The sequence below is a fragment of the Lepus europaeus genome, chromosome 18 (assembly GCF_033115175.1).
Source record: "Lepus europaeus isolate LE1 chromosome 18, mLepTim1.pri, whole genome shotgun sequence".
Classification (NCBI taxonomy): Eukaryota; Metazoa; Chordata; class Mammalia; order Lagomorpha; family Leporidae; genus Lepus; species Lepus europaeus.
Window position 1 is genome coordinate 53,411,928 of NC_084844.1, and position 24,779 is coordinate 53,436,706.

At 51.4% G+C, this 24,779-nt stretch overlaps 2 protein-coding genes across 3 annotated transcripts in view; both read left to right on the top strand.

Annotated features, from left to right (window-relative positions):
• The window catches only part of CFAP52 (cilia and flagella associated protein 52), a 54,320-nt gene extending 36,564 nt beyond the window's left edge, over window positions 1-17,756 (top strand). The window contains exons 9-14 of the mRNA XM_062216130.1: window positions 8,122-8,270; window positions 11,118-11,263; window positions 13,192-13,343; window positions 14,459-14,561; window positions 16,112-16,223; window positions 17,395-17,756. Of these exons, the coding sequence (XP_062072114.1) occupies window positions 8,122-8,270; window positions 11,118-11,263; window positions 13,192-13,343; window positions 14,459-14,561; window positions 16,112-16,223; window positions 17,395-17,570 (838 nt within the window). The 3' untranslated portion in view covers window positions 17,571-17,756. The remainder of the gene's footprint in view (window positions 1-8,121; window positions 8,271-11,117; window positions 11,264-13,191; window positions 13,344-14,458; window positions 14,562-16,111; window positions 16,224-17,394) is intronic.
• Window positions 17,757-19,804: 2,048 nt separating this feature from the next.
• Window positions 19,805-24,779, top strand: part of USP43 (ubiquitin specific peptidase 43) — a 76,850-nt gene continuing 71,875 nt past the window's right edge. For both annotated transcript variants that reach the window (XM_062216008.1, XM_062216009.1), the window contains exon 1: window positions 19,805-20,308. In XM_062216008.1, the coding sequence (XP_062071992.1) occupies window positions 19,805-20,308 (504 nt within the window). The remainder of the gene's footprint in view (window positions 20,309-24,779) is intronic.

The window sequence follows — 24,779 nt, forward strand, 5'->3', positions numbered from 1 at the left end:
TCATTTTATTTTCCTTATTTATTATGCCTTCTTGCAAAATTAATCTTTTTGGCGTTATTTTTGTCTGCTATTAAATTTACCACCTTTCATCCTTTTAAAGTAATATTTACCTAATGTAAGTACATGTCTGTAATGTGATGAATGAATTCATTGCAAAACCTAAAATTAAGGGGTCAGTGTTGGGACACAGCAGGTTAGGCTGCTACCTGTAATGCCAGCATCCCATATTGGAGTGCCATTTAGAGTCCTGGCTGCTCCTCTTCTGATCCAGCTCCCTGCTAATGTGCCTAGGGAAGCAGCAGAAGATGGCCCAAGTATTCGGACCCCTAGCACCCCCAATGGAGACACAGATGAAGTTCCCAGCTCCTGGCCCAGACTCAACCATTGTGGCCATTTGGGGAGTGAACCGGCAGATGGAAGATCTCTTTCTCTCTGTCTTTCTCCCTCTGTGTCTCTTCTCCCTCTGTGTCACTCTGCCTTTCAAATGAATAAATAAATCTTTTTCTAAAAAACAAAACAAAACAAAACAAAAAAAAAAACCACCCCAAATCCTGTAAATCATCTAGTAAAAAGAACACAGCCACAGGGAAAACAGGGTTAGGCTAGGATTTCTTCACCTTAGCACTGCTGACATTCTGAGTCAGAGCTGGAGAGGCTGTTCTGTTCATTATAGGGTGTTTAGCCACATGCCCATAGCAACTCCTTCCCTAGATTGTCGCCAAATGTCGGTAGACTTTCCCTGATGGCAAAATTAACCTCTGGATGAGGCCAGACCTCATAAAACCTATGCAACTCTGTGACTGGAGTGCTGACAAAACCAAGAAGAATTGTATTTTATTTTATTTTATTTTTTATTTATTTTCACTTTATGTGAAAGGCAGAGAGAGAGAGAATGAGATTTTCCATATACTAATTCGTTACCCAAATGCTCACAAGCTGGGGCTGGGCCAGGCAGAAGCCAGAAGCCTGGAACCCCATCCAGGTCTCTCACGTGGGTGGTGGGGACCCAAGTGCTTGAGCCCTCACCTGTGCATCCCAGGAAGCTGGGATGGCCAATGGAGCCGAGACTTGAAACAGGCACTCAGATATGGGACACAGGCCTCCCAAACAGCTTCCAAACACCTGCCCTGGGAAACCTTTATCTGTGCCATCCAGTACCGGAGCCCCCAAGAAGAATTTTATAAAATATTAAAAACAGTTAAAAGGGGATTGTTAAATACCCCCCCCCAAAGAAGTCCCACAGTGAGTATAAGACTTTACCTTTAAAAAAAAATTCAGGGGGGGCCAGCGCTGTGGCGCACTAGGTTAATCCTCCGTCTGCAGCACCGGCACCGGCATCCCTTATGGGCGCCGGGTTCTGTCCCGGTTGCTCCTCCTCCAGGCCAGCTCTCTGCTGTGGCCTGGGAAAGCAGTGGAGGATGGCCCAAGTGCTTGGGCGTCTGCTCCCGCAGTGGAGACCCGGAGGAAGCTCCTGGCTTCTGGCTTTGGATCGACCGCAGCTCCATCCATCGCGGCCATTTGGGGAGTGAACCAACAGAATGAAGACCTTTCTCTCTGTCTCTCTCACTGTCTATAATTCTATCTGTCAAATAAATAAATAAATTCAGGGGAGTGAGCCAACTGATGGAAGGTCTCTTCCTCTCTCTGCTTGTCTCTCCTTTTCTATACCTGTCACTCTGCCTTTCAAAAAAAGTAAATATATAGACACATCTTTAATTTTTTTAAAATTTAAAATGCAGGTAGTTTTCGGAAAGCAGACTTAGAAGGCTGGAGGCTGCTGCGGTGTGGAGGTGAATGGCGCTGAGAGAGGAGTACGTGAGCGTCCGCGTTCTTCTTACGCTGATTGTGCTGTGCTCACGTCCCTTGTTTTCAGCTGCTGTTATTGTTTACCCCAAAGCATTACTACACCGAGAAGAAAACCATGTACCAGTGTGAACCGCGACACTTCTACAATATTCCCACGTAACGTGCCTGTTTACCAGTTGCCCATGAACTAATACACACTGCAGGAACGTGCATTGTAACAAAAGAAACTGTTTGCCTTTTTTCCAACTGTTTATTGTTGTTTAGTTTTAGGTAAGTCTCAGTCTATTTTCCTCTGCTTTAAGAAAACCATTGGAAAGACAGAGACAGCGAGAGCACTTCCATGCGCTGGTTCACTTCCCAAATGCCTGCATCAGCTGGGCGGGGCCAAAGTCCAAAGCTGGGAGCCAGGAACTCAATCCAGGTCTCCCATGTGGGCAGCAGGACCCAGCTGCTTAAGCCATCTACGTTGCCTCCAAGGGCCTGCGTTGGCAGGAAGCTGGAGTCAGGAGCCAGAGCTGGGTATTGAACCTGTGCATTCTCATATCGGACAGGGGTATCTGAACTGGCATCTTAATTGCTGACAGAAACGCATGTCCCTACTCTCTTTGCTGTTCCTACATCAGTCCTGTTAGTGGGCTTCACTGTTGTTTGCTTGCTTCCTTCAAAGACAGTCTTTGTATATAAAATTTGATCCTTTCTTATCTGAAAATATCTTGGTTTTATCCTCAGACTTGAATAAGTGGTGAAGTATAAAAAGAATTTTGATAAAGTTTGTACAGATGTAGAACATACCTACAGAAAGTGCATATAACATTAAGTACCTCAATCACTTATCACAGCTAACTGAAAAGTCCTCAGAAACTTCCTGGAAAATATGTATTATGAAAAAAAATGCATGATTTAAAAAAAATTTACACCGAAATAAAATTCTCTGAGTTCTACTTTCCCATGAATTTGAAGAAAATTACTGTTTGATTTCTAGCCCCTTGGATTAGTTTTATCTGCTTTTGAATTATATGTACATGGTATCATTTTTTTCTCTATAGAAGATTTTAATGTTGTTAGTATCATACAGATCTTCTGATCCTTACTGTTTTTTTTTAAAGATTTATTTATTTATTTGAAAATCAGAGTTATAGAGAGAAGGAGAGGTCTTCTATCTGCTGGTTCACTTCCCAGATGGCTGCAACAGCAGGGGCTGGGCCAGGCTGAAGCCCGGAGCCAGGAGCTTCCTTGGGTCTCCTTGTGGGTGCAGGAGCCTGGGGACTGGAGCCATCTTCCTTTGCTTTCAGGTGTTGCAGGCAGCGGCTTTACCCACCACGCCACAACACTGGCCCAAAGAATATTTTGTAATGTGTTCTGTGCCTAGGATTCAGTCATCTTTTGGGATCTGTAAACCAATTTTTTTTGGTTTCTTTTTTTTCAAGGTATCATCTCTGTTTAATCTCCCTTCAAGTCAATGGATTCATTTGCCATCTCCAATCTGTTATTGAGCCCATCCAGTAAAATTATTTCAGTTACTATACTTTTCACTTAAACAATATATATATATATAATTGTAATGTTATACATACATGATTTCTAGTTTTTTGTTGAGATAACCTATCTATTCATTTATTGATATCATAGTTTCCTTTAATATTTTGAATGTATTTATTTTATATATTTGAAAGTACATTTTAAAAAAGGGGAGACAGAGAGACAGAGACAGAGTGACAGAGAGATATCTCCCATTGGCTGGCTTACTATCCAAATACCTCCAACAGCTGAGGCTGGGCCATGCTGATGCTGGCAGCTGGGAACCCAGCCCAGGTCTCCCACATGGGTTGCAGTGACTCAATTGGTTGAAGCATCGCCTGCTATCCACCCCCTCCCCGCAAAGTGTGCATGAGCAGGAAGTGGAATTGGGAGTAGAGCTGAAACTCAAACCCACATACTCTGATACGGAATGCAAGTAGCCCAAGCAGGGTCTTAAACACTATGCCAAATGCTTGCCCCCAATATATTTTAAATAGCAGCTGTGAAGTCTTTGCTACTCTGATACCTGAGTCTGTTTGGGGTCTATTTCTTTAGACTGCCTTTTTCCTGAGTCACATTTTTTTTCTGTCTCACAATTTTTTTTTTTTTCATTTTGGTGAAAACTTGGTATTGTGCATAATGCATTGTAGCAACTCTGTTCTCTGAGGATTGTTCTTATGCACTGCGAATTTTGTCTTCCCTTATAGAATGCATCAGATGATATTTCCATTGCTTCCCACTGCTGCTTTTTTTAGCCTGGCCCTGGGTTTTCATGTGAGCCTGCGTTATTTGGCAGTCACTCAAGGGTCTGTGCAGAAACGAAGCTAAAATCTCCTTGCTTCTAGTGATGTGTGAGTCACCAGAAAATATACACATATATAAAAATATACATCTGAAAAAATATATGTATATTTCTGTATCCACATCTACCCAGCTACCTATGGATATTTATTATTACTGTTCTTAGATTATGTATTTATTTGTTTGAAAGGCAGAATGGCAGAGAAAGACAGACAGATCTTCTATCCACTGGTTCACTCCCCAGATGCCCACAACAACCAGAGCTGGGCCAAGCCAATCAGGAGCCAGGAACTCTATCCCAGTCTCTCACATAGGTAATAGGGCTCCAAGTACTTGGGCAGTCATCTGCTACCTTCCCAGGTGCACTGGCAGGAAGGCGGGTGAGAAGCAGAGCAGCTAGGATTTGAACTGGCCTTCCAGTATGGAAGTCCAGTATCACAAGTAACAGCTTAACCCAGTGTACCGTGATGCCAGTCCATGGATCTTCATTTCTTAAGAAGGGTTTTTACAGTTTTAAAGAAATGGTGTTTGTTTATTTTTATTATTAAAACTTGAAAGGTGGCTGGTGCCGCGGCTCACTTGGCTAATCCTCTGCCTACGGCGCCGGCACCCCAGGTTCTAGTCCCAGTTGGGGCGCCAGATTCTGTCCTGGTTGCTCCTCTTCCAGTCCAGCTCTCTGCTGTGGCCCAGGAGTGCAGAGGAGGATGGCCCAAGTGCTTGGGCCCTGCACCCGCATGGGAGACCAGGAGAAGCACCTGGCTTCTGGCTTCAGATTGGTGCAGCACGCTGGCCTGAGCACGCCAGCTGTAGCGGCCATTTGGAGGGTGAACCAACGGCAAAAGGAAGACCTTTCTCTCTGTCTCTCTCTCTCACTGTCAAAAAATAAAAAAATAATAAAAAAAAAAATGAAGAAAAAAAAAAAAACCACTTGAAAGGCACAGAGACAGAAAGAGATGTTTCTATTTATTGGTTCACTCCCAAATGCCTGCAGTAGCCAGGGCTGGGCCAGCCTGAAGCCAGGAGCCTGGACGTCAATGCAGGTCTCACGTGGGTGGCAGGTCCTAAGTACCTGGGCCATCACCCATTGTCTCCCAGGGTGGGCATTAGCAGGAGCCATAACAGAGAGTGGAGGCTGGACTCATGCCCAGGCCCAGGCCGTCTGATGTGGAATATGCAGGCATCCCTACCAACAGCTTAGCCATTGTGCCAAACGCCCACCCCTGTGGATCTTTGTTGTATAGGATTTTAGATGGGGCGGAGGGATAGGGGCCCGGCGCATCAACATGATCCAATCCGTCTGGTTCTCTCTGGAACCTAAAGACACTGAGACCATAACCTAAGGACAGCCTGACACTTCAACCGCTCCCTTTTGGACTGATAACGTTTGAGTGCCGAGGGGTGGCGCTGTCCGTCCAGGACGGGGCGTTCGGAAGGTGCTCTGCGGGCTCTGGTTTCCTGATACCTGATTTCCACGAGCTGTCGCTTCTCCCCTGTAAGAGCTCACTTTCCCCAAAGGAGAGCTCATTCGCCGAGGGCAGTGTTTTATGTAACACCTCTCTTGTCTTAAAGAAATGTTCATATTCCAACGTTGGCTCCAGTTGGTCTCTGCCAACCAGCACTGATTCACAAGGAGCTCCAACACTGGATCTCTCTAAATTACTAGTCCAGATCCTAATCATTCTAAGCCTCGGCCCCAAAGCTTCATATAAAAAGGATCCACTTCTTTTTTTTTTTTTTTTTTTTTTTGGTATTAGTGCATCTTAGAGAGACTCATTTTGAAATGTGTTTATGATGAAATGTAGGAATTGCTGGAGAACTACTTAGAAATAAAAGTCAGCTTTCATTTCCATAGAGACTATCTAGAAGTGTATCCCTATAAACCAGATGGTCTTTACTATACCCCACTATTACGCCTTTTGTCATATCCAAGTTAGAATAACGTGGAGTTTTTTGACATATGGGTAATTTACATTCTGTTTACAAGCTGTCTTTTTTCTTTTCTTTTTCTTTCTTTTTTTTTTTTTTTTTAATTTTTTGAGCCTCATAGTCCAATTGCTCTGGGATAATTTTCCTTGTCTAAAATCTCCTATATTTGAGGCCGGTGTTGTGGTAGTATATAAAGCCTCCACCTGCAATGCTGGCATCCCACATGGGCTCCGGTTCCGGACTCAGCTGCCACACTTCCGATCCAGCTCCCTGCTAATGGCCTAGGAAAAGCAGCAGAGGATGTTCCAAGTGCTTGGGCCCCAGCACCCACGTGGGAGACCCAGAAGAAGCTGTGGGCTCCTGGCTTCAGCCTGGCCCAGCCCCGACCATTGTAGCCATCTGGGGAGTGAACCAGCAGATGGAAGATCTCTATCTCTCTCCTTCTCTCACCCTCCCTCCCTCCTTCTGTAACTCTGCCTTTCAAATAAATAATAAATATTTTTAATCTATTTTCTTTTTTCTTAATATTTATTTGTTTGTTTGTTTGAAAGGCAGAGTAACACAGAGAGGGAGCTCTTCCATCCACTGGTTCTTCCCCAAATGGCCACAATAGCCAAAGTCAGGAGCCTGGAACTCCACCCACTCCACATGGGTGGCAGGGTCTCAAGCACTTGGACCAGTTTCTCCTGCCCTCCCAGGCATGTTAGCAGGAGCTGTATAGGGAGTGGAGCAGCCAGGACCTGAACTGGCACCCCTATGGGATGCTGGCACCGCAGGCGATGACTTAACCCATTGCACCACAATGCCAGCCCCTAAAATCTCCTACTTTCTCATAGCTAAGCAAAAAAGTGTTTGGGGTCATCTGAAATCGTGAATTCTATCACTATTGCCATTATCTGAAGTTTTAATAAGATTGACTGTTGGAAAGAGTTCGCTTGTTCTCTCTTAATGTGAGTATTCTATAGATGTATTCATCTCAGGAGATGAACTTAACAGGTGTATACTGAGCTGCAAGCTCATCAAGGTATAACCGTTAAATATGCACAGCTTTTTTGTGTCAATCATACTTCAATGAAGTGATTTTCTTAAAAAATATTACTTATTATCTACCAGTCTACCAAGACTTTGAGAGACTTTAAACAATATATTTTATTTATTTGAAAGGCGGAGTGACACAAAGAAGGAGAGACACAGAGAAAGAGATCTTCTATCCACTGATTCACTCCGCAAATGGCTATAATGGCTAGGGCTGGGCCAGGCCAAAGCCAGGCGCCAGGCACCAGGAACTCCATCCAGCTCTCCCACATGAGTGGCAAGGACCCAAGTACTCGGGCCACCTTCTGCTACTTTTCCAGGTGCACCAGCAGGGAGCTGGATCCTAAAGAGTGCAGTAGAGACTTGAACTTGAGCTCCAAATTGGGATGCTGGACTCCTAAGCGGAGGCTTAGCCTGCTGCATCACAGGTCAGCCCCTGAGAAACTTTTGCATTGACTTTTTCTTTGTTAGCAACTTTGTCCCAACCCTTCCTAAAGGGAAAACACCACAGAAGACTCTGCACAGGGGCCGGCGCTCTGGTGTAGTAGGTTAAGCCTTCTTTTTGCAGCACCAGCATCCCATATGGGTGTCGGTTCAAATCCCGGCTGTTCCACGTCTGATCCAGCTCCCTGCTAATGTGCCTGGGAAAGCAGGAGAGGACAACCGAAATCCTTGAGCCCCTGCACCCATTTGGGAGACCTGGAAAAAGCTCCTGGCTCCTGGCTTCTGGCTTCAGATCAGCTCAGCCCTGGCTGTTGCTGCCATTTGGGGGGTGAACCAGTGGATGGAAGATCTCTCTCTAACTTCATCTCTCAAATAAATAAATGAATCTTTAAAAAAAAAAAAAAGGCTTTCCATAGATGATTTGAGAGTAAACAACCTTTCCACACAAGAAACGTCTAAGGTCTCCAAGGCTGTGGAGAACCACTCTCTAGAAGGCCTCTCGTCCTCTGTCCTCTGTCCTCGGTGTCATCCAAGCGACACAGCGCCTGTCTCACAGCGACATCTCTTGTTCTCCCCACGGCTCCTCTGCAGCGGCACTTCTGAGCTCTTTGCCACCTGTGCTAAGAAAGACATCCGGGTGTGGCACACGCTGTCCAACCGGGAGCTGCTGCGGATCACCGTGCCCAACATGACCTGCCACGGCATCGAGTTCATGAGAGACGGCAAGAGCCTCATTTCAGGTAACAGCTACCTCGCAGCAGCTGCCTCGGGCTCCGGCTCTGCTCGTGCCCTGGTCGTGACCTTGCCCTACGGCCGCCTCTCCAGGCGGCTAACCTGGGACAGCCTCCCGCGGTCCCCCTCCCTGCTGCTTCTACTCCGGCCTCTCTTTGGAGTTCCTCCTCCATTTCTGGGTTTGTTCCGAGCGAGGAGGAATCAAACGGCAGCTCCTCTCTCTCTCTCTCTCCCTCTCTCTCTCTCTCTCTGAGTGCTGCATGTGGCATTGTATCTTTCTCTCCAGTCGGGAAATTTAGTGGTTCAGTTTGGAAATGGATTTGAGGCAGAGTGAGTGCAGGGCTCTTGTATCAGAACCCTTTTTGCTGTGTGAGAGAGGAAAACACCAGGGCATTCCACCTCTAAATATTTCAGTACACGTCTCTAAAAATGTTTTCCTTCAAGACAACATTTTTCTTACTGTCATCTTTTATCTATTCCATATACAGATTTCCCCAGGGGTTATCCTCAGCGGGAAGCCACGTGGGCCTGCAGGTGCAGCTGTCAGAATGGGGCCATCAGGCACCCCCGCCTCATCCCTTCCTTCCTTGGCTCTGTTTTCTTCCTGTTGAGTCCACCCCACCCTACCCTGGGCTTGTGTTCTCCACACAGTGGCCACCAGGGGCTCTTGGCTTACCTTACACCTAACGCTAACAGAACCTCAGCTAGTACATCTTAGAGTCGTCATCACCTCCACTTTTCCTCTCCCATCCACAGCCCCGACGGCCCTCATTGCAAAATCTATGGTTCCGTCACTTCTCATCATCCCCACCGTCTCCTGGGTAGCACTGGTAGCTCCCTGCCAGGTGTCTTCTTGCCCATCACTCCTCTCTCCCAGCCTATTTTTGACACAGAAGCCAGAAATCTGTTTTAAGACCTAAGTCATCTCTAGGGAAGACAGAATCTCAGAAGTCACCTGCGAGATCCCACTTCCGTCCTCTTACCTGTCACTCTTACTACTCGCCTCTTGCTGCACCTCCCACACACTGGACGTAAGGCTTTTGCTCCGGTTTTTCCATCTGCCCAGACCGTTCTTCCCCCAAATTGTCCCATGCCTTGCTCTCTCCTCATCCCACTTCCGCCAGTCTTTTCTGAAAAAGGGCTCTACCTTGAGTATCCTCCTTGAACCTGCTGAGTCTCCCAGGTGAGAAGGTGCCAGCCGTGCAGAGACGTGGGGAGAAAGCATTCCAGGCAGTGGGAAATCGCTTGGTGCGATGAGGCAGAGCAAGAGGGCCAGCGAGTGGGTCTGGGCCTCAGTGGGTAAGGCTGGGAGAGCTCAGGTGTCAGCGATCGGTATGGGCAGACACTGGTTACTGAGCAGCATGAGGGAGTTTGGATTTTAATTCTCAGTGCAGCAGGGAAAACTTTCAGAAGTTCTTGATCGGGAAGGAGATATGGTTTTAAAGAGTTCTCTGTGACCCCTGGGTAGAAAGAAAACTGTTGGTAAGCAAGAATGGAAGGCCGGGGAGGAGCTGTTAGAATCATTCTGGGGGCCAGCGCTGTGGTGCAGTCAGTTAATCCTCTGCCTGCAGTGCCACCACCCCATGTGGGCACGGGTTCTGGTCCTGGCTGCTCCACTTCCAATCCAGCTCTCTGCTGTGGCCTGGGAAAGCAGTGGAAGATGGCCCAAGTGCTTGGGCCCCTGCACCTGCGTGGGAGACCAGGAGGAGGCTCCTGGCTTTGGATTGGCCCAGCCCCAGCCTTTGAAGCCATTTGAGGAGTGAACCAGCAGAGGAAGACCTTGCTCTCTGTCTCTCCTTCTCACTGTCTGTAACTCTACCTCTCAGATAAATAAATAAAATCTTAAAAAAAAAAAAAAAGAATCATGCAGTACAGAGGTGGTAGTGACTTGGGAGAGAGCAGTGCCTGCTATTAGGGGGGTCCAGAGGTGTCCATATTTTGGATGTTCTCTCTCTCTCTCTCTCTCTCTCTCTCTCTCTCTCTCTCGCTTGCACTCTCTCTCTTTTAAAAATCGTCTATTTTGAAAGAGTTACAGAGAAAGGGAGAGCACGCTTCCATCTACTGGTTCACTTCCCAAATGGCTGCAGCAGCCCTGTTTAAGCCTAGATGAAGCCAGGAGCCAGGAACTGCATCTGGGCCTCCCACATGGGTGGCAGGAGCCCAAGCGCCTGGGCCATCCTCCACTGCTTTCTCAGGTGCATTAGCAGGGAGCTGGATCAGAAGTAGAGCAGCCGGGACTCGAACCAGCACCAGTCTGGGATGCTGGTGCTGCATGTGGAGGCCCCTGGATGTTTCTTCACAGCGAAGCTGGTGGGACTTGCTGCAGCACTGGTGTTGTACTGGGTTGGGTGGATGCACTAGACAGGCATCACAGGTGACTTCGAGGGTCTTGGCTTCAGCACCTGGCCAGATGGGGGCAGCTTTTACTGGGATGGGAAAAAGATGGCAGAGCTAGGGCAAGAGGTATCAGGTTTAGAGGTGGGGGTGGGTGGGAAGCCAACAGTGATATGGAAATGTTAAATTCTACTTCTGAGATATGAGAACAACTGTTAGCTGAGCACAGTGCAAGTCTGGCAGCTCCCGGAGGGGTGGGTGCCTCCTGTTCTCCGCCCACGACCTCCCTTCCCTGGCCTGAGACGCACCTCGGGGCAGGTTCAGCCAAGACCAACCGCTTCTTTCGCTCAGCCAGGTGTGGGCAGCGTGGGGGCTCAGGGAAGGGGCACGTGGTTCCTAGCACCTGCCAGGGGCCAGCCCGGTTCCTCCATCACCACTGCTGCTGCTGGTCCTCACCTGCGACTCGGGAGGGAGGGTGCATGTACTGATGCCGCCCACCTTTTGTTTCCCTTCCCTGCCAGCGTGGAACGATGGTAGAATCCGAGCCTTCGCCCCCGAGACCGGCCGACTGATGTACGTCATTAACAGTGCTCACAGGATCGGAGTGACGGCCATCGCCACCACCAGTGACTGTAAAAGGGTCATCAGTGGCGGTGGGGAAGGGGAGGTATTGTTCTTGAAAAGCAGAATTTTATAAATAATGATAATTAATAATAATCCTTGATTTAGGCAGCTGCTCCCCTGGGGGACGTCTGTTTGATTTTCTAATACGTACCTGTCCTAGGAGTCAGGCAGAACCAGATGAAGATTGGATGGAGGCCCGAAATACATCATAAACTAACACTCTCACCTTATGAATATGCATAATATGCATGCTGATTCCTCTGGGCGCAGACAGGATGTCTAGGGCACAGGCAGGAACACTTCCTACATGGAATCGGGCTGTGAGTCCCAGCTGGTGGATGGTCCGAGTTTTGGCTTGTTTGTGCTTTTCCTCCGAGGACTTGGGTTGTATAAATTGTCTTTATCTTATCTTTTAAAGCAGACGCTACTTTTAGAATCAGTTCTCTAAGACACCCAGACGTTTTGACCATAAGTGTTTAAATATTGCAGTGAACCCTTTCCTCCCATGGTTTCAAGGAGCCTAAAACACTTTGCAGTCCCACATCTATTGCAGGGTCTTGCCTCCACCATACCCCGGCTCTCTCGCCATCCCGAAGCCTTCCCTTTCTCTCCGAGGGATGTTTTCTTTTTCCTTTCTTTGCTCTGCTCCTGTAGGAAGGATTTATCAGGGAGAAGACAGATACAACACCGTCTTTCTCGCCTTTAGAGCGAGAACTCATTTCTCTTCGACCACTTCTAGGCTGTGTGTGACCCGGGGCGCATGCTGTAGCCCCTCTGCACTTCAGTCTCTGGTGTAAGGTGAACACAGCGATCCTTCCCTTACGGAGACAGCCTACATTCTGTAGTTGGCACTAAGTGCACACCACTGTCAGGGCCCCTCTGCTTCCAGACCCACCCACCACATTCCCAGAGCCCCCAGCTCACTCCCTCCTCACTCTGGGGCCTCAACTTGCTGATACAGCAGTACAGCGCTCCCGGACAGATAATCTGCCTGAGTTTGTAGGGATTCAGTGGGACCTACCTCCACCCGTTTGGCCATCTTGCCTTCCAGGCCAGTCCCGGAGGTCATCCCTAGCCCTGGGGGTGGGGGGTAAACAAAGTCATTAAGATAAAGTGTCCTTCTTATCTGATTCCCAGAGTGTCTCTTGTGACTGTTACTATTTCTTGGAAGGGTTCAAGTCCATTCCAAGTAGGCCCAGGCCACCTTTGTAGAACCTTCTGTCTCCTGCCTGGAGGTGGTGGTGGTGGTGGTGAGATCCCTATGTCCCAGGGCTACCTGAGACCAGGAGATGAGTCCTCCCCCCTCCCCACCCCCCAAACTACACTCGGTGTTATCTTGGATTTGTTTCCTCTCTCGCTCCCCTGGCACCTTCCACCTTTGGCCTCCTGTCCTCTGTACCTGGTCTCCCAGAAAAGGCATTCCAGACGCCAGAGCCGGAGCTGATGAGATCTGCCACGCAGTCTCCTTGCTGTTGGCCCTGCTGCACATTTTTCACTGTTGCAGGACGCCTCCTCCAGTCATCGAGTATGAGGGCCTTTCCTTCCAAAAGCTAGCCTCCCAGGTCTTTTTGCAAGTGCTGGAGACCAGGGCTATTAAAATTGAACAGCTGATGTGAAGATTTATATATGGCTCTGGGTACCCAAGAAATTTCCTGATGGCGCCAGAAACTTGAGCGTGAGGATCAGCAGAAATAAGTAGGCGCGTGATTTCGCTTAGTTTAGCAGCGGCCCTTGCATTACCGACTTTGTGGCAGGTGCCTGGTGGATTTCTGAGCCTGGAGGTAGAAGCGGGTTTGGGATCTCCCAGGCTCCTGGGAACACAGCACTCTCACCCCACCCAGCCAAGAGGACAGGGAGTTAGGAAACCAAGTCAAGTGCAGCAGAGGCGAGAAAGCTCTTGGGATCTGCTCTGACCCCTGCAGAAGTCCCAGGCTGGTGCAGGATTGAGGCGGCATGCTCTGTGCCTTGCAGGTGAGGGTGTGGAAGATCAGCAGCCAGTCCCAGCAGCTGGAGGAGGCCCTGAAGGAGCACAAGTCCTCTGTGTCCTGCATCAGGGTGAAGAAGAACAACGAGGAGTGTGTCACCGCCAGCACCGACGGCACGTGCATCATCTGGGACCTGATGTAGGTGGCAGCGATGGGGACCCGGCATGGCCCTTGCAAAACCTGCCCGTGCCACGCCAGTGTTTGGAGACTCCCCGGAGGGTGGAAACCAGGCCCATCAGGGGCAACAGTGAAGGGTGGTTCTCAGAAAGCCTCCACCTCCAGGGATGTCCAGTGTTGACAGATGCTGGTGGGTGCGGTCTCCAGGCAGGATTGACTGCTAGGCATTTCTCAGTGCCAAAGGAAGCAGACTTCTGGCCACGCACAGGAGGCGTGATTTTCCTTGCACTAATCCAACACTGCGTGTCCCAAGTGAGAAAGGAGCAAGGGAAACAAGCCACACAGGCAGCTGCTCTTGTCTTCCACCCAGTGAAGCCCAGAATGAACTTCAAGCTCGTAGCATCCACTTTTTTCAAAATACGCACGTATTTATTTATTTATTTGAAATAGGCAGAGTGACCAAGAGTAGGAGAGAGAGAGAGAGAAAGATAATCTTCCATCTACTAGCTCACTCCCCAAATGGCCACACCAGCCAGGGCTGGGCCAGGCTGAAGCCAGCAGCCTGGAACTCCAGCCAGGTCCCCCAACATGAGTGGCAGGGGCCCAAGCACTTGGGCCATCTTCTGCTGCCTTCCCAGGAGCATTAGCAGGGAGCTGGACAGGAAGCAGAACAGCGGGGACTCGAACCAGCACTCCAGTATGGGCTGCCGGCCTAGCAAGTGGCAGCTGAAACTGCTGTGCCACAACGCCGGCCCCCACGTCTTCCATTTTTAAAAAGCCCTCCTCCCACCCTCTGCTGCTCAGCTCGTAGGAGCTCTGCTTCCAAATGGTGGTTCTGGGAATAAACTACACTGGGTGGGAGGCAGCGGGCCGGTTCCACGTTCAGCCGCTTCTGCTTCCTTCTCGGTGGAACGGGAGGCTTCTTGGGAGTTCCGTGCTCCGTTCTCCTCTCTGACGGCCACCGACAGGTGCAGGGGGAGGATGCAGCAGGTGCCGAGAGCAGAATCCCCCTGAAGGAGCACAGGTGCCACGGGCCGAGCAGCCTAGGGTATCTGGGACCCAAAACTCCAACCCGACCTGTGCCAAATCCCCGTTGAGAGCTTGTTGGGTCCCACGGCTTTGAATCTGCTTTTCAGACGCCTTAGGAGGAATCAGATGATCCTGGCCAACACCCTCTTCCAGTGCGTCTGCTACCACCCTGAAGAGTTCCAGATCATCACCAGTGGAACAGACAGGAAGGTCAGTAGCGTCAGCCCTCTGTGTCTGCGGGCTCCACGTCTGGATTCAGATTAAAAAAAAAATTTTTTTGTATTGTCTCAACACGGAACACATGCAGAATTTTTTCTTATCATTACTGCCTAAATAATACAGTGTAACAACCATTCCAATCCCACTTACACTGCATTAGGAATTGTAAGTAATCTTGATGATTTAAAGTGTACAGGTGGATTGTATTGCTTGTATGCAATTACTATGCCATTTTGTTGTATTTATTTCATCCTATTTAAATGAAGAGAGAGAGACACACACACACACACAGAGAGAGAGAGAGAGAGAGAGAGAGAGAGAAACACTTCCCAAATGTCTGCAATGGCCAAGGCAGGCCAGGCCCTGAGCCCAGAGCTCGGTCAGGGTCTCCTTTGTGGGTGCCAGAGACCCAAATACTTGAGCCATCTGCTGCCTCTCAAGGTACACATTAGGAGGAAGCTGGATTGGAAGTAGAGTGGCCAGGACTCTAACCTGGTACTCCAGTATGGGATTCGGGCATTCCAATCTACAGACCAACTGCGGTAGCAAACGCTCACCCCAGTCCTCTGCCATTTTAAATGTTTGTTTGGAAGGCAGAGAGACAGAGACTGAGCAAGACCTCCTGACCATTGGTGCACTCCCAAATGTCTGCAATGGCCAGGGCTGGGCCAGGCCAAAGCCAGGAGCTAGGAGCTCAATCTGAGTCTCCCAGGAGGGTGCCAAGGAACCAGATACCTGAGCCATCACCTGCTGCCTCCCAGGGTGTGCAGCAGGAGGAAGCTGGATGGGAAATGGAGCAACCAGGATTCCAGCCAGGCACCCCTGTATGGGATGTGGGTGTCCCAGTTGGCATCTTAACCGATACACCAAACGCCCACCCCTGCCATGCCATGTTATGTAAGGAACTTGAGCATCTTTAGGGCCCAGGAACCAATTCCCCAAGGACACCAAGGGGCATCTGTATATTAAGAGGTAAACCCTCTCCCTTCAGCCTCCGCCTCCCCCTACCCTCAGCCTAGCTCCCCTCCCCAGGAAGAGACCAAGGTTATCAGTCTGTCTCAACACCACCCTATGGGATACTTTATAAAGCCAGCTGAAGAAGAGGGAGGGCACAGCCTCTCAGGGAGGTGACTTTGTAAGGATCCCTGGTGTCCGGAACTCAGGAGCACCCAGTCCCCAGCCAGGAGGGAGGGAACGCCTTTCCACCCATCTCCGTGAGCACAGAAGTACCGTGGACGCAGCGACTGTTCTGTCCTGTACAGCTTGCTGCAGACACAGTCTGCCCTTTCTGTCGCAGTCCAGGTTTTTCAGCACCTCATCCTCTCTTTCCAGAGCAGGCAGATTTTAAAGCCAACACTAAAAATATTAAAACGGTCTCTCCACCCCTGCGACAGCCTATTTATAATTGCAGCCGATCCCATCCCCCGGTGTATTTTTGCTGCCTTCTATATAAAGTAGAGGCGTCTTTTGTTCACATGTGCACCCTCGACCACACTGAGCCCCAGCCCAGCCCTGCCCGACGCTTGTCTCTCGAACTCCAGATCGCATACTGGGAAGTCTTTGACGGGACGGTGATCCGAGAGCTGGAAGGCTCCATGTCCGGGTCCGTAAACGGGATGGATATCACACAGGAAGGCCTGCACTTTGTCACAGGTCAGTCTTCAGAAGAGCGAGCCACGCCTGGCTCCTGGAGGCGGGAATGTGGGGGACTGCCAGGTGGGAGGCAACCGGCAGAGAGGCCCAAGGAGCTTCCAAGGCAGCTTGCTTAGATTCAGAAGTGAACGGTGCAGCCTGCTGCTTTCCCAGGTGCATTAGCAGGGAGCTGGATCGGAAGTGGGGCAGGCCAGACTCAAACGGGCGCCCATATGGGATGCTGGCACTGCAAGCCAGGGCTTTAACCCACTGAGCCACAGCGCCGGCACCTCCCACTGGAGTCTTAAACGCCAGTCCCCTGTACTGGGTCACTGTTGAATGATGTGATGTCCCTCCATCCCCCTGCCGTTCCACCCCAGACGGATGAATTAGCCAGTGTTTGACAGGGCATTGACAGCCCCACATGCCGACTGGAACAGCACTGGCGTCATTCCCCACCCAACTCCTTGATTCTTCAGGGCATTCACAAAGGAATGCTCTCGGTGAGTTAAAGCAAGAGACCAAACCAGACACAGTGAGATTCCCAGTCCCAGAATGCCCATGTAACTGTCTACATTCAGAAAAACCCGGAAGGAACTAACACCAAAAGGCCATGGTGGTTATTTCTGAGTGGTAGCGGAGGATTAGCCTATTGAGCCATGGGGCCGGCCTCTTGGTGTTTTTTTTCCCACCCAAATTTATTACAACAGACATAGATTCTAATGCCCAGTTTTATTCCTTGTCATCGACTTGAGAGAGCAACAGAGAGGCAGCAAAACCTCTCCCATCTGCTGGCTAACTTCCCGGATAGCCACAATAGCCAGGGCTGAGCCAGGCTGCAGCCAGGAGCCTGGAACCCCATCCAGGTCTCCCAAGTGGGTGGCAGGGGCCCAAGTCTTTGGGCCGTCATCCAGTACCTCCCAGGGTGCATTAGCAGGAAGCCAGACGGGAAGTGAGGCAGCTGGGACTTGACCCGGCACCCCAATACAGGATGCAGGTATCCTAGCTGCTGTTCCACAAGGCCCACACCCATGGATTTTAATAATCCAATTATAGCAGTGTGTAAAGATAGATTGTTGTTCCTTTGAGCTGGCACGTGTAGGGGGGTGTTGAAAATGATCTAGTCATTTGAAGCCAGGGCTGACGCTCTATTCTGTCACAGCAACACCATGTCAGCGTTTGTGTTTTTCAGGTGGAAACGACCATCTGGTCAAAGTTTGGGATTACAACGAGGGCGAGGTGACTCACGTAGGGGTGGGACACAGTGGCAACATCACACGGATCCGGATAAGTCCGGGCAACCAGTACATCGTCAGCGTCAGCGCGGACGGCGCCATCCTGCGCTGGAAGTACCCATACTCCTCGTGAGGCCACCGGGGCCTGCCCGGGACTGGGCCCCACCTTGATTTCTCCCACCTCTGTTTTTGTCCTTTACTCTGCATACTGTATCTCTAAGTTTCCCTCTCTTCCTCTATAGAGTTGCAATTTACATTCTTAAGCTATACGTTAACATTGAAATAGGTTCCAGGAGTGATTAAAATGGTTTTGTGAATTATGAAGCAACTGCTGGTTTCTGGTCATCTCTTTCCCAGGCCCCTGCACAACCCAGGCTGTGTCCTTCCTCCCTCGGGATGGGGGTTGGTGGGGTGGGGCACCGTCCCTGTCTACTACACACAAGGCCAGGTGCGATTCCTCTCATGGGCCGGGCTGCATGGGGCAAAGCTTGGGTTCTAACCTAAGCTGGGCAGCCTCTTAAATAAAGTCTGTGAGGAGCAGGCATTGTGGTGCAGTGGCTAAGCTGCTACTCGGACCCACATCCCTCGTTGGAATGCCCAGGGTGGAGTCTCCGCTCCTCTGCCAATCCAGCTTCCCGCAGATGTGCGTCCTGGGAGGCAGCTGGTGATGGCTCAAGTGCCTGGGTCCCTGCCACCCACATGGGAGACTTCTGGGCTCCTGGCTTTGGCCTGGAGTGGGCATTTGGGGAGTGATCCAGCAGATGCAAGCCCACTGCCTGTCTCTCTCTCTGCCTTTCACATAAAAACAACTCTCTGAGCCCCACTTTTTTCTCTTTTGTTCAATGAGAATAAATTCCTGCCCAACGGTGATGGGGGAGAGCTAAGTATTAAAATGTAGTAGTGTTAAGCCAAGGGCAGGCTTGCAGACCTTGGGGCGATGGAAGTTCAGAGACTTTTGCTAAATGGACTTGGCAGGGCAATCTATCCTGTGCCTGCCGCAGCGATGGCCATCACTGGCCAATTCCATACCCTCTGCGGGGGGCGGGGTGGTAGTAAATGATGCATGATGCCATGCTCCAAAAACGCCCCAGGTGTCCAGGTCACAGGGCCGGTTACAACCGCAGTGCGTACTTTATCTTTTCATACTTGTGCAAAGGTAACTTTAGCCATCCTATTTGGGATTGAAGGTATTTAACAAACAACGATCACTGTTTGTTTTTTTTAATAACAAGTAGCATTTCAGGGCGCTAATGTAATCCTGCATCCCGCGCGCTACGGATCTCTTTTGGAGCTGGAAACCAACGAGAAACTCATTTTGCAAGACCTCGCCTGATTAATTATAAACCAGACAGTTACCGGATAGAGCAAGCTGGGAATCAAGGGCGGGGCCGAGCTGCTCCAGGCCGGGCAGCCACTCGGCCAGGGTTTGGCGTCCGGGAGCGACCCAGGGACCCAGGGGGCGCGCCTGCCACTCGGAAAACTTCCCGGGGAGCGAATCCGAGGTCGGAAAGCGCCGGAACCCGGCGGTGCACACAGCCCCGGCGGCTCCAGTTCCGCTTCCAGCGTTAGCCTCTCCGAGCCCACTCCTCCGTGCGTGCAAACGGGGACGCGCACATCTCAAAGTTCTTGGAAAGCGACCCTCACCCCGTCGGCAGTTACAGAACAAACCACGGCCATCCCAGGCTATGTCGGCGCGGGGCAACATGCGGCTCGCAGCAGGTGCAGAGACGACGCGTGCGGGCCGAGGCGCTGCCCGTCCCCAGCGGCGCGCGGGCGGGAAGGCGGTGGTGCCACCTGCCCGCGCGCACACCTAAGCCCGCGGAGGGCCCTGCGGCTCCCGGCGCGCGCCTCCCTCTACGCCCGCGGATGCCCAAGGCGGCATCGTCCCTGTACCTTTCCCTCGCGTCCACTTGCACAGAAAAGAAAAAGAGAGAGCGAGCCAGAGCCCCGGCTACGCGGTTTTCCAGGCGCCTTCCAAACGTGCGCTCCTGCCGCTCCGCAGCTCCGAGGCTGGGCGGGGAACAGGAGCAGAGGTTAAAAATAGGCCTGCCGGTTCGGAAGAGCGCAGGAAGGGCGCGCCGGGCGACCGCGAGCGCTGCCAGGGCCGCCGTGGCCGCTCCGAGCCGCGGGAGGCGGGACCACGCCGGGTGGGGGCGGTGCGGCGCTGCCCCGGGGCCCGCCCTGCGGCCGGATTCCCGCGCGGGGCGGGGCGGCCCCGCCTCCGGCTCCGCCTCCGCCGGTTCGCGCACACCTGGCCCGCAGGTAGCCGACGCCGGGCGCCTTCTCAGAGGCTCTAAGGGCCTGCGAGCGGGCTCGTCCGCCTCGGGCCCGGGGGGCTCTGCTCCGGTAGCCGTGTCGGCGGGAGCCATGGACCCGGGCCCGGGGGTCGCTGCGGGAGAAGAGCCACCCGCGCCCCGGCCCCGCCGCCGCCGCCGCTCCCTGCGCCGCCTGTTCAGCCGCTTCCTGCTGGCGCTGGGCAGCCGCTCCCGCCCCGGGGACTCGCCGCCTCGGCCCCAGCCCCAGCCCCAGCCGGGACTCTGCGATGGCGACGGTGACGGGGGCTTTGCCTGCGCTCCGGGAGCCCCGGGCAGCCCCGGGGAGGAGGAGCGGCCCCCCGGACCCCAGCCCCAGCTCCCCGGCGACGACGGGGCGCGGCCGCCGGGCGCGCAGGGCTTGAAGAACCACGGCAACACCTGTTTCATGAACGCCGTGGTGCAGTGCCTCAGCAACACCGACCTGCTGGCCGAGTTCCTGGCGCTGGGCCGCTACCGGGCGGCGCCGGGCCGCGCCGAGGTCACCGAGCAGCTGGCGGCGCTCGTGCGCGCGCTCTGGACGCGCGAGTACACGCCCCAACTTTCCGCCGAGTTCAAGGTAGGCGGCGCGCGCCCCGTCGGGACTGGGCTTCCTGGGGACTGGGTGGGGTCTTTATCGTTTAGCGCCATCGCTTGCTTGTGTCTTCTTTAGGGATTATTTTCTCCCAGGGATTTAGAGGGAGGGTCGGGGTTGGGGGGGAGGGGCGGCAGGTGTAAATGTGTTCAGCCTCTTTTTTTTTTTTTTTTTTGCATTCGACCAGCATTTGTTGGGAGTGTGCGGGACTTGCGGCCCAGGATTCTAGCACTAGGAGCAGCCCGGGCGTGGGGCGTGGGGCGTGGGGCGTGGGGCGTGGGGCGGACACTCGGCTCTTGGTGCTTAGGAGGCAAATGAGCTCGACCACACGAAGTAGGGCCTTGGAAGGAACGGAAAAGACACAGTGGACCAGGGCCCGTGCTGAATGCCCAGGGCAAAGGCGGTGCGTTTGCGGTCTGGGAGATGCACCTTTTTGTGGAATGCACATTAAACCCAGCCACGGGTTGGCGTTGCTGTTTCATTCCTGGCCTCCAGGGTCTCCTTGCTGGGGATGCTGCGGCGTTGGGAAACTTGGTGAGTGGTGTGTGTCACGACACCCAGGGTTAAAGCCGGATGTTGCTTTGGGGGTCCCCGCTGAATCAGGGAGTTCCCGATCTTGGATGCGCACCGGGCTTGCTCCCTGCTGAAACCACACAGCCAGCCGGGGCTCTCGGCCCAGAGCTGCAGCGCCCCACAGACAGGGGATTGTTGTTGTTGGGGGAGGGGGAACCTGTCAGTGTTCATTCCACAAGCATCACAGCTCTTGAGTTTCAGCCTGGGAAAGCAGTCTTTGCCGTGTGACCTACAAGGATGCCAAACGCACCTTCCCCTCTCCTGCCCCAGGAGGGAAACACTGTTCTACAGGAGGCGGTGGGCCACGGGGGAGTCGGGAATGTCTCTAAATACAAAAGGCAGTGTGGTATAATGGTTAAGAGCAAGGTCTCTGGAGCTTTGTGACCTTCAGCAGGTTGCTAGCTCCCACTGTGCCTCAACTTTACCCAGCTGTAAAATGGGCTTATATTGGCACCTACCTAATTTTAGGGTTGTCCCACTACATGAGATATGTGTAAGAGCATTTAGAACAGTGCCTGGCCCATGGGAAGTGTTTTGTTTTATTTTTTTTTAAAGATTTATTTTATTTATTTGAAAGTCAGAGGTAGAGAGAGAGAGAAAGAGATCCTCCATCTGCTGGTTCACTCCCCAAATGTCCACAACAGCCGGAGCTAGGGTGATCCGAAGCCAGGAGCCAGAAGCTGCCTCTGGTCTCCCACTTGGGTGCAGGGGCCCAAGCACTGGACCATCCTCTGCTGCTTTCTAAGGCCATAGCAGGGAGCTGGATAGGAAGTGGAGCTTCCGAGGCCTGTAGGAGATGCTTTACCTGCTAAGCCACAACTATGGCCCCAGGAAGTGTTTGTTATTCTACCCTTACACCTCTCCACCTGCAGAGACCTGGAGGAGGGGAGAGGGAGAGAACCTTCCTGTATTTTGCCTGCTGCATTCCCATCCAGCTAGTGCAGCAATGGGAAAGGCCCAAGTGGTTAGAAAAAAAACCTCCCAAATTAGTAATCCACCTCCCTGACTCACCAGGATTTTCTCTCTCTCCTGCTGTCAAACCCTGAGGGGCTGGGAGCTCCCTTTGAGCCTAGGAGCTGGGGGATGACCTGGTTGTTAATATGTTAATGAAGGATCCTCGAACTGGTGTTTCCTGGGGCTCTGGGGGTTGCCAGCCCTTGGGGGAGGGGTCCAGGACTCCAGAACCTGTTTTTTTGTTTGTTTGTTTGTTTGTTTGTGACAGGCAGAGTGGATAGTGAGAGAGAGAAAGGTCTTCCTTTTTGCCATTGGTTCACCCTCCAATGGCCGCTGCGGCCGGCGCGTCTCGCTGATCCGAAGCCAGGAGCCAGGTGCTTCTCCTGGTCTCCCATGCAGGTGCAGGTCCCAAGCACTTGGGCCATCCTCCACTGCCTTCCCGGGCCATAGCAGAGAGCTGGCCTGGAAGAGGGGCAACCAGGACAGAATCCGGCGCCCCAACCGGGACTAGAACCCGGTGTGCCGGCGCCGCAAGGTGGAGGATTAGCCTGTTAAGCCACAGCGCCGGCCAGAACCTGGGTTTTTAAACATTATGGGTGAGGGGAGGGCACCATCAGCTTAGCAGCTAAGACACTGCTTGGGATGCCTGCTTGCCCTATCAGAGAGCCCGAGGTCAAGTCCTGGCTCCACTTCACTCCCAATTTCCAGCTTCCTGCTAATGTCCATCCTTGGAGGCAACAGAACATGGCCCTAGGGGTTGGGTCCCTGCCACCCATGTGGGAGACCCAGATGGAGTTGTCTGGCTCTTGGCTTCAGCCTGGCCCAACCCTGGCTGTTGTGGGCATTTGGGGAGTGAACGAGTGGATCAGAGATCTCTGTCTATGTGTCTGTGTGTCTGTTTCTCTACTCTTGAGTAAATGAAAAATTGAATAAAAATGTCAACGGGAAAGATGGAAAGCTAGGTGGATCTTCGTGTGATAGAAGAGAAAACGTTCATTCAGTCATAATGTGAATTAGAAATTGTAGTTAAGTATGTTGCTTTCTTCTAGAGATTTATTTTATTTATTTATTTCAAAGTCTGAGTTGGAGCGAGAGAAAGCGCGCGCGAGCTAGCGAGCTTCCATCTGTTGGTTCAGTCCCCTAGATGGCTGTAGTGGGCTGAGCTGGGCCACACTGAAACCAGGAGGGTCTCCCTCATAGCTGGCAGGGGCCCAAGCACTTGGGCAACATTATCTTTTTTTTTTTTTTTTAAGACCTACACAGAGAGAGAAGGAGAGGGAGAGAGAGAAAAAAAGGTCTTCCATCCACTGGTTCACTCCCCAGTTGGCCGCATTGGCCAGAGCTGCACCAATCCAAAGCCAGGAGCCAGGAGCTTCTTCCAGGTCTCCCTCAAGGCTGCGAGGGCCCAAGGATTTGGGCCATCTTCCACTGCTTTCCCAGGCCATAGCAGAGAGCTGGATCGGAAGTGAAGCAGCCGGGACTGGAACCGGCGCCCATATGGGATGCTGGCACTGCAGGCGGCGGCTTTACCCGCTATGCTACAACGCCGGTCCCTCGGGCAACATTATCTGCTGCCTCTCAAGGGGCTGCTACCAGAAAGGTAGAAACCAGAGCAGAGCTAGGACTTGAAATGAGGCACTCTGAGATAGGATGCTAGAGTCCCAAGGGATGTTTTGTTTTGTTTTTTTAAGATTTTGTTATTTATTTGAGAGACAGAGCTACAGAGAGAGGGAAAGACAGAGAGAAAGGTCTGGTTCATTCCCTAAATGGCCACAATGACCAGAGCTGGGCCAATCTGAAGCCAGGAGCTTCTTCCAGGTCTCCCACATGGGTGCAGGGGCCCAAGGACTTGGGCCATCTTCCACTGCTTGCCCAGGCCATAGCAGAGAGCTGGATTGGAAGAGGAGCAGCCAGGACTAGAACTGGTGCCCATATGGGATGTGCTTAACCTACTACACCACATTGCAGCCCCCTCAAGTGATGTTTTAACCACTAGACCGAACGTCTACCACTTTTTGCTTTGTAAATCAACTTTCTTGGATCCATTTTTTTTAGTGCCCATATTGATATATTTCTTTCCAAAGAAATGTGCCAAGTTTCACGTGTGTCAGTTATGCATATTTTCCCCAGCTTGAGTCATTGTAATTGAGAAATTGAAATTGTATATATTTACAGCATATAACGTATTTTGATATATGTATGTGCTGTGAAATGATTAAGTCAAGCTAATTAGCATGTCTGTCATCTCACATTTTTTCGTGGTGAGAATGGTTAAGCTGTCAAGTGTCATGCATTAGCGTTGACAGCAGTCACCATGCTGGGTAACAGCTCTGCACCACTTAACACTGAACACAGAAAAATACTTGATTTTATTTTTGTTTCTTTGATTAGGAGCCAGGTGGACGGCATCTCCATGTTTCAGGCCAGTTGTAATTCTGTCTAGGAACCATCTGTCTATATTGTTTGCGTACCCATCCTGCTTTGCTCTTGCTGTTCTCTTTGTTTGCGTCTATAAATTCCTTAACTTTTGTGGTATTTACTGCAAACATGACCTCTAAACTGATACCTTCTGCCCTTACCCCAGTACTGGAAGCTGTAGATTGGTTTCTATTATAGGATCCTTTTTTTTTAAAAAAAAAAATAGATTTATTTATTTGAAAGGCAGAGTGAGAGAGAGAACAAAGAGGTCTTCATCCACGGGTTCATTCCCCAAATGGCCACAACAGCCCGGGGCTGAGCTGAGCCAGAAGCCAAGAACTCCATCCAGGTCTCTCACACAGATGGCAGGTGCCCAAAGACTTGGTTCATCATCTGCTTTTCCAGGTGCATTAGCAGGGACCTGGATTGGAAGTAGAAGAGCCAGGACTCGAATTGGTGTTCCAATATGGGATGCCGGCTTCCATGGTAGCCTAACCTGCTGTGCCACAAC